We start from the raw sequence: 14,063 nt of genomic DNA on the forward strand, positions 1-14,063 counted from the left end.
TAGTTCCTGATGAGGGAACAAGACAGAAGGCATAACATCAATAGTATAATGAAAATAGTTATTATATTTACTAATTATAGCAATAATCGCAGCTAGGCAACAAATTTACAAATACATTAATTAAATACTAAGGTCAGCCGAAAGTATGTACCGATCGCTCGTCCTCCGAGGTGTTGTCCGGGTGGCTTGACTGTCAGTTGATCTAGAGGATGGGGTCTTCGACTTCGGAGACGGTCAACCTCTAAGGGATGTTTCCAAGCTCTGCTTCTCAGGGTTGAGATGGTCTGACGCCTTTGGGTTTCGAGCTCTTCAGGTCGTTCAGGCATCTTGGTTGATTGATCGAGAATCAAAATAATCCCAATGCTGACCTCTTGTGTTTCGGCAACTGACCTTCGATGTTTTCTTCAAGGCACACAAGCACCTGATCGGATACTCTAGGCCGAAGAAGGTCTTGATGCTCTATAAATATTCAACGACCACCTCAATTGAAAATCTTGAGGCTATGGTCTCCTTCTACTCGAAACTGGTCGGGATACCTCACTTCGCAATGCTTCACAATCTTGAAAGTGGTTTCTTCAACCGCGCATCATGTTTTTCCTTTGAAGCGAAATCGGCGTACAACACGTTCATTGGTATTCTACCCCACCAGGTTCTCTACCGAAAGTGAGACTTGGTCTCCTGAGTCGCTCATCTTGGTGCACCGATAGTGGGTCAACTTCATAACTTCACTGCATGCGCTTATGTGATGGTCGACATAAGATATTTACGATGATGAGATGTCTGATGGGACCGGTTGAGGCGATATCTATGTAAAACGACCTTCCGATCATTTTTCTTTCCATAAAATCTCGGACTTAAGATGGACATAATTTGAGACCCTAGGGGATCTTGCTGCGAGCCTATATGGGAGTTAGAGGTCAAGATTTAAGACCAACCTAAGTTGAGATCGAGCACAGTCGATCAGAACACCGTAGATCTGAGAAAATCCATTTGCGTCCTCTCACAGTGGTTCCAGATCAAAATGATCGATCGATCAAAATTGGATTGGAGCTTGATGGATCTGAATGGCGCAGATCCGAACTCTTGACTCCGTAAAACCTTAATTTTGTACTCAAAGACGATTTCTGATTTCAGATCTAAGAATAAGAAGTTGATTTTCACATACGACGCCACCGTTTCATATCAGAATTAGAAATGCATGAGATTGCGGAAGCTGCGGTAAAACGAAGATTCGTTTGCGATTCAGTGATGCAACTTCTTGGATCGAAGGTTGTGATCGTGTTGCATCATGAATCAGAGATATCGATCTTGAACTGATGTTGTTAATCTTCGACACGGTGGGCCCCGGAAAGGTGCCTGCATAGTTAACACTCTAATGCCCAAATTAATTTAGGGTTCAAAATAATTGAAGTAAAAGTGGAGATTAGATATTGTGTACTCGAAACTCTTTTATAACTATATTTATACTTTGGACTCAATCGAACGGATGAGATAAGTAACCTTATCTTATTTGACATTTCATCGACCCATAACAATATATATAAAAAAAAGAGAGAAAATTCATTGGTTTATTAAGAAGATAAAGTACAAAAAAATATCCTTAGGAGTTGAATTCTATAACACAACTCGCACCCATCTATCGTAATAAATACGAGTTGAGCTACCCATCTGCTCTAATTCTTTGCTTCTTTTACATTTACCTTTTTATTTTATTTTTTATTTTATCATGTAACAAGAAAATAAACAGAAAGTGTAAAACTTTTTTAAAGTGCATAAATGAACCTGCTATTAATTTATCTTGTTGGATAAATAAATAAATAAAAAGTTAAATTCGTTGGAGATGAGTAAAAGTGTTGAAGTCCGACCATGTACAACAATGTACACACTCAGTCATCACAAAACACAAGTAAACTTAAAGTCTACTCGATTACTATATCAGGAAGACATTTACAAATATGGTGGAAACATTATTGGGCCCCACATTCCGTTACACTCTACCACCCCTCCCAATCACATTCCCAACTTCCAACAGAATCCTCCTTTCTTCTCCAATGTCATCCTTCCCAATTCCATCTTCCCCCAATCGCACTCACCCTCGCTGTTACTCTAACCCTAACCTCCCTCAATCACAGCCTGCTTTGCTTGTCTTTTCCGGCGGAACCGCCTTCAACGGCGTCGTTGAGGACCTTAAAAGCTTCACCACCCGTGTTGCTCATGTTCTTCCCGTTTCTGACGACGGTGGAAGCACCGCCGAGATTGTTCGTGTTCTTGGTGTGTATATATACATACATTGTTCATCTTTAATGGTTTAATTGATTGATTGTGTTTCTTTATTGAGAATTTTGGCGAATTGGAATTTGGGGAGGAGTGAGTTTTTTATTTTAGGGATTTGGTTGATTGTGGTGTGTGTTTTTTTTTCAGGTGGGCCTGCGGTTGGAGATATACGTTCTAGGTGTTTGAGGTTGTCTGATCAAAGTACGGCGGAGGCTCTTGCGGTTCGGAATTTGCTTGGTCATCGATTATCACTTGATGCTTTGCAAGCTAAATCGGAATGGTACCTTATTGTTACTCTTTCAATTTTGGATAGTTACTTGCTTTGTAAGTTGTTGTTTTGGACGTTTTGGGTTGGTGCTGGTTAGTTATGTAGCACCGACACCTCTGAAAAAGGTGTGTCTATGGAGTGTCGGTGTCCGAAACGCACCGACACCTGTGATTACGTTTAATTTATTCAATTTTGTATTGTTACTTGCTTTGTGGACGCTTTGGGTTGGTACTTGTTAGTTTTGTAGCACCGACACCTCTGAAAAAGGTGTGTTAATGCAGTGTCGGTGTCCGACACCGACACCGACACTTGTGATTACGTTTAATTTATTCAATTTTTAAAATTATTACCGGTGTCGACGTGTCAGTGTCGGTGTCGTGTTTCCGGTATCTGTGCTTCATAGCTTGTTAGTATCTAATACCATGTTTTGATAAACAACTTAACTTGATTAACCGCTTATAGCTTAATTGTTTATCATATAACTGCTTATTTATAAGCTATTTCTATAACAAAAGATAAAATAAAGTTGAATGTTTTTCTATTTTATTTTGTAAACTATAAACTGTTTTCATAAACTATTCATGGAAATCTTGTGGAAATGATCTGAAAATAGCTTATGAATACGTCATAAGCTATTTTCTTAAACTCTTCCAAACAGTTTCATAGGTCATGTTAGAACTCAAATAAAAATTCAATATGCCCTTAACTTTCTAAATTTCTAGGGGTGGTGCCTTGTTTGTATAATTGAGTTGAGGAGTCATATTAATGTCATGGCCTCTACAAGTTTTTTAAAACTGCAACATATTCTTATACTATTTGACCTTTATTATGTGATGTTAACATGCCTGGTAAGTCAAATTTCTATTTTTTAAAGGTCATTCTGTTGTTGTTTTATCAGCCTCAGTTCTTTTGTGTTTTAATAATGTCAGGTACTCTATTGTGGAAGGTGATCATGTTTTATGGGAAGGTGTGTCAAAACCCTACAGGGAGACTATTCGAGCTTTTCTGGTTTATTTCCAAAATCAGGTGACTTCTACAAAGAAAACTTGGGCTATTTCTGAATGCTGATAATTTGTTATTGTCTCTTAGTAATCTGTTTTGTTGCAAAACAATTCTTACATCTTAGTAATTTGCTTTTGAGATGGATGTATTGCTCTTAGAGTCTAGTCTAGTACTACTTTATGAAATATCATACCTTTATTTTGGGAACTTGTAATTGCTTCTCACAACCCAATCATTTAAAAATCATACGATGATTGTTATGATCAAGCCTTTTCAAAGTTTTTATACTTTGAAATTTGGCATTAAAATTAAAATTTGCATTTCTTTCTGGTCTTTATACAGATTCTCTGCCGGTCTGAAGGAGCATTTTGTTTCAGCAATGGCAGGTCCTCTATTTTTATTCAGTAAAGATGCTTGCACTGATTTTCTTTTTAGTGCCATAGTCTCCCCTCCCCCAAAAGCGTTCTTTTATTGATTTTATTCTAAGTGTCTTAAAGACCACAGTCGCATCGTTGCAGAAGCATATAACCAGTTACGCATAATGCCTAATGGGTTGAGCTTAACCATTGTGTTTACCTTTCTCCTTTCATTAGTTAAGAGGATTTAAAATTCTATATTTTGGCATGTGGCAGTTGCCAGCCAATAGACCGAGCTATGAGTACGACATTCATTTTATAATTATAGCCCACAAGAAGAGTCATCAAATATTAGTGTTTGGATCAGAATAATTCAAGTATGTCATTTCAATGGTTTACATGTTTTTGTTTTATGAGTTTTGTTCTAATTAAGAGATTTGTGAAACATTTTGTTTAAATTGCTGGTATTTCTATTTCTCGAAAATTAAAAGGACCAGGCATTCTAATACTTGTAGCCAACCTCATCCAATAGCAAAAGGCTTGATATATAATAGAGAAGAACATAACTTCTTAAGAATAGTTAGAAAGTGAGAAAAAGATTTCGCAATGGGCTCAACTGATTTTATAAATTTTGTCTCCCAAGTATATAAATGATTGCTGTAATCCAATGTGAATGCAACTTCTGTTTTACATTGGTGATATGCTGGTATGGCCGAGCTGGTTCAAATTATAAAATACACATAATAATATTACCTACTAACTGACTTTTCCGCATGCAACATTCTATTGACATAGCTGACTTTTATAAATTATGCAGCATTGGAAATTTCTTTTTTGCAGGAGCACGTATATTTTTTCAGTCCTTGGATGCGGCAATATTTTTGTTTTCAAGAGTTTCTGATATTCCCCCTGAAAGCCTTGTTCTCCCTGTGATTTCAACCAATGACAGACTTACATTAGGGTGTGAATTATTGGTATGATACTTCTATTTAATGGTAATATTATAGACTTACATTAGGGTGTGAATTATCGTATGGTTTTCTCAATAGTTAAATGCTACTTTTAGTGAAAGTTTATTTATTTACTGTTAAGAAAACTTGATATAGAGATTCGCAAAGACAATTTACCTGTTATTTTAATAGATGTTGGATTATCATTGTATTAGGATGGAACTATAATACGGGGGCAAAATGAAATTTCTCATCCATCCAGTGGAACAATGGTACCTATTAAGAAGGTAAGACAATGTATTTTCCTTGTCATTGCCTACCCATACTGTAATTTGTTTTAATTTCCTGAGATAAAGCTTGTATAGCTTTTTGAGATTCTTATTTGATGAAATGTGCAATTTGAAGATTCTTATTCTGATGTTACATGACCTGATGAAAATTGGATTGACATTTGAAGATATTATATGTTGGATGTTAATTGTTTTCGAAACAGAGAAAAAATTACCATAAAAATATAGAATTTAAAAACTAGTTTATTCCTTTGATTTCACCTTCTATTTTATAAATTTTGCCAGGGGAATTTCCCATATAATTATGGGTATTGACTTTGAATTGAAATATATGCATTGTTTTGTCACTCACACAAGAATGTAGTAGTGATTCGTGTGTCATCTACTGAAAGTCATAGTCAATAGTTTGTTGGTTTACTTGATTGAGATTTTACACAATGCTACTGATTACTGTTACATAATGTATATCTCTTTTATTAAAGTTTTATAATTTCATGGTTAGGAAAGCTTTTCGGCTCCAGCTCTTCCTTCAAAAATAAAACGGGTGTTCTACATGTCAAGTGAAGGAAAAAATTTGCTCCATGAGGTAAATGCTGTGCCATGTTTCTTTCACATTTTGTTAAAGTATGTCTGACTCTCACATCGTGTCATGCATTGCGGTAAAAAAAAATGGGCAGAAAAGATAATGGGTTATATGGAAGATTCAGCTAGTGAAATCATTTTATGAGTTTTATTATAAATGTAAATTTCGGAAAAAAGAAAGAAAAATTTCTAATGATTGGCATAGACATGCATATCACTCCTTTCCGCAAAGTACTTTCTGTATAATTAGATGAAAATATATCTTCCTGATGGTTGATTAATTGACTTATCAAACAAGAATGAATAAGCCATATAGAATGGAGTATGCCATACTATGACAAAAAAGAAAAAGTAAAAGCAAAACAAAAAAACTGTATAAAACTGAAACCTTCGTTCCAATTGAATTTCAATGAGAGAAGGTGCAAGCAGTCGATAAGCGGTTGTATAATTGTATTAAATATTCTAGAAGGGTTTCTTTGTGCATCCAATGATATTGTGTAGGTGACTTTTTCAAACTTAATATGATTTTTGTTTGTTCAATGTTTTCTTTTGGTGGATATCTTAAATATTGCTTCTGAGTTTCTTTCTTTCTCTTTTCTGATCAACGTTTTCTTTCAAAATAATTATGTAATTAAGATGGACCTATTTGATAATTCATTTAAAGTCAATGGGTAAAAAGCTTTTCTCAGATTAAGCACTTGAGTAAGTATATAAACATTGTTTTTGGGTGTTAATATATTGCCTCATACCTATTAAGACTCAATTGCTCATAGGCTCATAGCATTTCATCTGGTTTCGTATCACTCAAGCTCTCCTTGTTTATTATGGACTAGAATTTTGTCTTAATGATTCATCTCTTAGAAAAGAGTCACCACCGAATTGATCTTCGGTGGGAAGAAAAAACACCACTAGTATGATCCTTACATCGGTAAAGAATCATTGCCGGAATGATCGTCTGTGGGAAGAGAAGTCACATGATAGAATCTATTAGAATATCATTGTTATTATTAGGATATCATTGTTATTATTAGAATATTATTGTTATTAAATAGTCTTGATTGTATAGCAAACAGACAGAGAGAAAAACTGATTGTATATATATCATTGAAAATCAATAGAAAGGCAAGGCCTATCATTCCAATATGGTATCAGTAAGCATCAGGTACTGATCCTAAACCCTAATCCTTGCGCCACCGCTCTTCTCACATAACCGGCTGCGCAACCTTCCTCTTTCTCTCATCTCACCCACACTTCTCTCATCAGATTTCTTTCTCTCATCATGAGCACCGACCGATCATCTTCCACCAAACAATCATCTCCCTCCTCCTCTCCTTCCAAAAACTCTGTAACCACGCAGAATACCAATCCTCCCACTCATCCCGCATTCACCATCTCTAACATCACCAATTTTATCAAAATTACCCTAAATATTGAAAAGGGTCAATATAACACCTGGTCTGAACTCTTCAAAATCCATGCTCGTGTTCACCAAGTCATTGATCATATCATTCCAACCGAAACCACATCATCTCCTAATCTCAAAGACACCGATCCTACTCTTTGGGCACGTCTTGATGCTGCTGTCCTTCAATGGATTTATGACACAATTTCTGATGATCTTCTCCACACCATCATTGAGCGCGATTCAACCGCAGAAAATGCGTGGAACAGGCTATTCAACATTTTTTATGACAATAAAAATTCTAGGGCTCTCTACCTCGAGCAAGAATTTTCTAATGTTCATATGGAGCAATTTCCTGATGCCTCCACCTATTGTCAACATCTCAAATCCCTATCTGATCAACTCTCTAATGTCGGTGCGCCCGTGTCTAACGAAAGGCTTGTTCTTCAACTCATTTCTGGCCTGACAGATGCGTATGCCACGGTGGGTTCACAAATCCGTCATGGAGACTCTCTTCCACCTTTTTACAAAGCTCGTTCTATGATAATCTTGGAAGAAACAGCTAAAGCAAAGAAAGCAGAAAATTCTAGCAGCAACTCTGCTTTCGTATCATCTCTTGATGATAACGCGGCCTCAACCACTCTAACTCAACAGTGTAACAACCGCAACAACAATGGTGCTGGTCGTGGTGGCCGAAGCAATGGTCGTGGTGGAGGTCGTGGCAGGGGTAGAAGCAATGGTCGTGGTGGAGGTCGTTCCCAGCCACAACCACATCAGTGGCCTCAGTATCCCTATCAGCAACCTCAGTGGACCACTCCCACTTATCCTAGACAGCAGCAACAGTGGGCATATCCATGGCAGCCATGGGCCACTCCACCATGTCCATATCCGACAACGGTTTCTCCCCATCAATAATCAGGCATACTAGGTCCTAAACCTCAGCAAGCTCACATGGCTACTGCTCCACCTCACATGAACAGTCAGCAAGGTTCATCTTCTTATGCTCCGACAGACATCCAAGCTGTTATGCATACTTTCTCCATCTCTCCTCCTGATGATCAATGGTATATGGACAGCGGAGCGACTTCTCATATGACGGGAAATGGAGGTAATCTCACATCTTATTTTAATATGAGTAATAATATTACGGTTGGAAGTGGTCATCATATACCTGTAATTGGTTGTGGTCATGCATCTTTACCCAATTCCCTAACCTTAAACAATGTTTTGCATGCACCAAAACTTATCAAAAACCTTGTTTCTGTCAGAAAATTTACAATCGATAATGATGTTTCTGTTGAATTTGATTATCTCGGTTTTTCTGTGAAGGATTTTCAGACAGGAACGCTTTTAATGAGATGTAATAGTTCTGGCGACCTCTACCCTATTCCCACAAAACCAAACACAACAGCACTACCACCATCCTCCTTTGCTGCTTCATCTAACGAGTTATGGCATAGTCGTTTAGGACATCCAGGTGCTCCTATCTTAAATTCTCTTCATCGAAACAAACTTTTGCTGTGTAATAAGTTTCGAAATGATTTCTTTTGTCAATCTTGTCCACTTGGGAAACAAATAAAATTGCCTTTTTATAATTCCTTGTCATTTACTTGTATGCCTTTTGACATTGTTCATAGCGATCTTTGGACATCTCCGGTATTAAGCTCCGGAGGGCATCGTTACTATGTTTTATTTCTTGATGATTTTACTAATTTTTTGTGGACTTTTCCAGTTTCTAACAAATCACAAGTACATTCCATTTTTTTTACAATTCCGTGCTCACATTAAAACACAATTTGAACGTGAAATAAAATGTTTTCAATGTGACAATGGAAAGGAATACGATAATGCTCTCTTTCATAAGTTTTGTGAACAAAATGGAATGTCTTTTCGATTCTCTTGTCCTCATACCTCCCCACAAAATGGAAAAGCCGAAAGAAAAATTCGTACAATCAATAATATAATCCGAACCCTCCTTGCTCATGCTTCTATTCCACCGGTTTTCTGGCACCATGCTCTTCAAATGGCCACCTACCTACACAACATACTTCCAAATAAGAAACTCACTCTCCAATCACCCACCAAAATTCTCTACCAAAAAGATCCGTCTTATTCACACCTCCGAGTATTTGGATGTCTTTGTTATCCCTTAATTCCGTCCACCACTAGGAATAAACTCCAACCTCGGTCTATTACACCATGTGTCTTTCTAGGATATCCGTCTAATCATAGAGGTTATAAGTGTTACGAATTGTCAAGTCATAAAATCATTATTTCTCGGCATGTCATTTTTGAGGAAAATACGTTTCCCTTTTCCACCATGAATGCGCCTACAACGACTAACTATAACTTCTTAGATGACGGCATAATCCCCCTTCTTCCCTCACACTTGTACACCACATCTCCAGCAGCCCCCTCTCCCAACGTAACTGTCACCCAACCACCATCACCAGCAACACCACAAACTCCTCCCCCTCCAACCACGAATCAAACAACCTCTCCCTCAGCCCAACAAACTACACCCACGGCTCAAACACCTTCTCCCTCCCAAACAACAACTTCATCTACAAAAACAACACCTACCACCTCCTCTGCACCTATTCCGACACCCATTTCCCCTCCTGCACCTCATTCACCTCAAATGACAACCCGGTCACAACACGGAATTGTCAAACCCCGTAAGCTTTTCAACCTACACACATCAACCCACCAATCAATCTCTCCTTTGCCTACAAATCCAATTGATGCATTAAGAGATCCTAATTGGAAAATGGCCATGAAAGACGAATATTATGCTCTTATTGAAAATAAGACATGGGAATTAGTTCCTCGTCCCTCTAATGCTAATGTTATTCGAAGTTTGTGGATTTTCAGGCACAAGAAGAAATCTGATGGGTCTTTTGTGCGATACAAAGCTCGTCTTGTAGGTAATGGTGCTAATCAACAATCAGGTGTCGATTGTGGTGAAACCTTCAGCCCTGTCGTCAAACCGGCCACTATTCGCATGGTACTTAGCATTGCAATATCCAAATCATGGTGTCTCCACCAACTAGATGTCAAAAATGCCTTTTTGCACGGAAATCTGGATGAAACAGTGTATATGCACCAGCCTCCTGGATTCCGCGATCCACAATACCCTGAGCACGTTTGTCTACTCAAAAAGTCTCTCTATGGTCTAAAACAAGCACCTCGTGCCTGGTACCAAAGATTCACTGATTATGTTGCCACATTGGGTTTTTCTCACAGCATCTCTGATCATTCCTTATTCGTTTTTCATCGCGGTATTGATACTGCTTATATCCTTCTATATGTGGATGACATAATTCTCACTGCTTCGTCTGATGCTCTTCGTGACTCTATTATGTCTAAACTTAGTTCTGAATTCGCCATGAAGGATTTGGGTCCTCTAAGTTATTTTCTGGGAATATCTGTCACCAAACATACAGGTAGTCTTTTCTTGTCTCAAAGAAAATATGCAGAGGAAATTATAGAACGAGCAGGCATGTCCTCTTGCAAACCATCACCCACTCCAGTCGACACTAAGGCAAAACTTAGTGGCTCTTCTGGGAATCCATATCATGACCCAACTGAATATCGGAGTCTTGCAGGAGCATTGCAGTATTTAACCTTCACAAGACCCGATATCTCTTATGCAGTACAACAGGTATGCCTATTCATGCATGACCCAAAAACACAACATATGTCAGCACTGAAGCGTATAATTCGGTATATTCACGGCACTATTGATTTCGGCCTTCACTTGCATCCCTCCTCTGTCAGCAAATTGGTTTCTTACACTGATGCAGATTGGGCTGGTTGCCCAGACACCAGGCGATCCACCTCTGGTTACTGTGTCTATCTTGGTGACAATTTAATATCATGGTCTGGCAAACGCCAACACACCCTCTCTCGGTTCAGTGCCGAAGCCGAGTACCGTGGAGTCGCCAATGTAGTATCTGAATCTTGTTGGATTAGAAACTTACTGTTGGAACTACATTGCCCAGTCACAACAGCCACTATAGTCTATTGTGACAATGTGAGTGCGGTCTATCTATCTGGCAACCCAGTTCAACATCAGCGTACCAAACACATCGAGATGGATATACATTTTGTGCGTGAAAAAGTCGCCCGCGGCCAAGTACGGGTCTTACATGTCCCTTCACGTTACCAAATCGCTGACATCTTCACCAAAGGACTTCCGTTGCAACTCTTTGATGATTTTCGTGATAGTCTCAACATTCGTCAGCCTCCCGTTTCGACTACGGGGGTGTATTAGAATATCATTGTTATTATTAGAATATTATTGTTATTAAATAGTCTTGATTGTATAGCAAACAGACAGAGAGAAAAACTGATTGTATATATATCATTGAAAATCAATAGAAAGGCAAGGCCTATCATTCCAATAGAATCCATGAATGAGAAAAGAAGGCACGAAGAACAAACAATAAAACAACCAAATAAATGCTTTAAGAGAGAGAAGTTGAGTCCAAAATAGAGAGAAGGGTCTATTTGAACTGCACAACTTTTAAACTTAATTGTTTTTCTGGACGAAATGTAAATTTGAATTTGGCTATTGTGTTCCTAACCACGTGGACTTTATAATTGAAACTTCTTTTCACTATTTTGAAGGTTTTTCCCTCACCTAATGCAGCTGTCTTAGAACAACTATACAATGTCGATTGCATTGTGTATGGCATGGGTTCCCTTTTTACCTCAATCTGCCCCTCATTGGTAAGACTCTCACAATTAGCCTGCTTTGATTATTCTTACCATCATATATGGCTGCACCAGCCTTTACAAATGGCAACATTGATTAGTTGGGGCTTACGTACCGGAAGCTTTCTTTTCATTGAATATTGCGAATATATATAGATCTTGTGTCTGAATTTTGAGTAACTTGACAGTTCAACTCTTCATGTATATTTTTGAGGCAATTTATACTAGATTTCACTCTTTGACACTTTTGTTCTCCCATTAGATGCTTTCTGACTTGCTAATTATTCTAGGTATTACTGGGAATTGGGGAGATTATTTCTTCAAGGTCTTGCCTCAAGGTATTCCACGCCTTCTTTACTATTCACATATTCTAATGCTTATGATATTTGAACCACAAAATTCCACAAAATGAAGGCTATCCTCAAGACTAATGCCTTCATTTTTCCAACATGTTTGACCCTTGTTTCATGATATGCCTTGCATGGTGTTATTAACTGGAGATTAATTAATGCTTTCTTTCCGAGCCGTCTACTATGCATGTGCTTCAGACAGTGTTATCTGTTATACTGATTGAGTACTGTTGGGTTAGATTTGGCGCTCTAAACATTCGAAGTTATCTATTTTTAGCTCATTTTTTGTTTTTTCCCCCTCAAATTTGATTGAAAAATTACAGGTACTTATGTTAAATGGTACGCATGACCGGGAGACAAATGGCTTTTCAGCATCTTGTTTCGTAACTGCAATTACCGATGCTCTAAATCGAACATATGGAGAATCTTGTAACCGCTTGCAGAATATTGTGAGATTCCTTCCTATTGAAATCACCCTTTTCTATTTCTTTAAATAGAAATTATATTTGTTTAAAGGAATCTATAGTCGTTACTATCATCAAAATCAACTGTCATCAGAATATGAGTGTAATTTACTTTCCATCTCATTTTTTGGGTCAAGAAAACAAATAGTACTTTCTATCTTTTCTTATTATTAGTATTATTATTTGTTTTTTCTTAGAAACTTAACATAAATGAAAACTTTGGGATGCCAAATAGCTTTGCTTCTATTACTTTAATTTCATTAGTCTTATTGTTTGTTCCTTGTCTCTTTTATTTCTCAGTGCATCTTTTAGACATGATTTACCACAACTTGACAGTTTCACCAGTGTCGTCTTAAAATTCTTTTCATACAAGATGAGATATTCTATGCTATTAATAACTATAATAGAAAATGAAAACCAAAAAGGATAATACATCATTAATAATTTGCAAAAGAGTTTTATTTGTTTTTTATATTTGATGCAGCCTAGTAAATATATCAATACTCTTTTGGTGCCAAGAAACAGTACAGTTTCTGTTGATGTTGAGTGTTTGGCTGCCCAAGGAATATTTGATGTGGTATGTCTCCCAAATATGTTTATTGTGTGAAATATAGTGGGTATAGTCTCTGCTGTTTAGCTTGGTAGATATACTCACCTAAGATGCTTTCTTTGTCTGTCTGTAGATCGCATTTTGTCTCGAGAAGTAAATTTAATTTATGCCTGATGTAAAACTTGTTTTAACCATGATTCAAATACTTTCAATGGTGTGGCAACACATGATTAAGCTCAATGTAAATCTTGTCTGAACCATGATCCAAACTCTTTCAATGGTGTGGCAACACATGATTATAAAAAGTAGAGAGTGGATCCACTTGATGCCAGACTACCCCGAACCGGATTAGTCGGTCCAGTGGTCCGGATACTGGTGGTGAAAACTAAAAAAAAAAACAAAAAAAAAAGTAGAGAGTGGATCAAAGTTAAACTGCTTAAGAGTAGTTATTGTGTATTGTGTTAGTCATATAAAGGAATTATTATCACGATGATCTGAGTCATTGGAGTGACAGAGTAAAATGGTTTGGTCAAAAGTCAGATTTATATGCTCATATGTTCATAAGAAAACTGTAGCAGTGTTTTTGATACGAAAACCTTAAGAGTATGATTGGATGAGAAAATTTGAGGTAATCAAGAATACCAATTTTCACATGCAATTGATTTCTTATTTTGGACCACTTTCCATAAGATTTGTATAGTTTTATCCTACACCATTTAAAATTTGTAAAAATAGTCCAAAGAATGAATATTTTCTTAATCTATCAAAAAAAAATTATAAATGAAGGGATAGTATATTCTTGATACTGTTACAGATTAACTTGGATCTGTTTTATTTTTATATATTGTTATTCTTA

The 14,063-nt window shown here is 37.2% G+C and overlaps 1 protein-coding gene across 2 annotated transcripts in view; it reads left to right on the forward strand.

The window, feature by feature from the left end:
• The first annotated feature begins 1,868 nt into the window (after positions 1-1,868).
• LOC127080982 (uncharacterized protein YNL011C) overlaps positions 1,869-14,063 on the forward strand; it is a 110,314-nt gene continuing 98,119 nt past the window's right edge. Inside the window, exons 1-11 of one of the 2 annotated variants that reach the window (XM_051021278.1) lie at positions 1,869-2,271; positions 2,422-2,554; positions 3,472-3,568; positions 3,887-3,930; positions 4,718-4,874; positions 5,066-5,137; positions 5,643-5,726; positions 11,757-11,858; positions 12,134-12,181; positions 12,517-12,642; positions 13,142-13,234. In XM_051021278.1, coding sequence (XP_050877235.1) covers positions 1,956-2,271; positions 2,422-2,554; positions 3,472-3,568; positions 3,887-3,930; positions 4,718-4,874; positions 5,066-5,137; positions 5,643-5,726; positions 11,757-11,858; positions 12,134-12,181; positions 12,517-12,642; positions 13,142-13,234 — 1,272 coding nt within the window. In that variant the 5' untranslated portion in view covers positions 1,869-1,955. The remainder of the gene's footprint in view (positions 2,272-2,421; positions 2,555-3,471; positions 3,569-3,886; positions 3,931-4,717; positions 4,875-5,065; positions 5,138-5,642; positions 5,727-11,756; positions 11,859-12,133; positions 12,182-12,516; positions 12,643-13,141; positions 13,235-14,063) is intronic. The other variant, XM_051021270.1, reaches the window with a different exon arrangement.

This window comes from Lathyrus oleraceus, chromosome 1, assembly GCF_024323335.1.
Source record: "Lathyrus oleraceus cultivar Zhongwan6 chromosome 1, CAAS_Psat_ZW6_1.0, whole genome shotgun sequence".
In the NCBI taxonomy this organism is placed as follows: domain Eukaryota; kingdom Viridiplantae; phylum Streptophyta; class Magnoliopsida; order Fabales; family Fabaceae; genus Lathyrus; species Lathyrus oleraceus.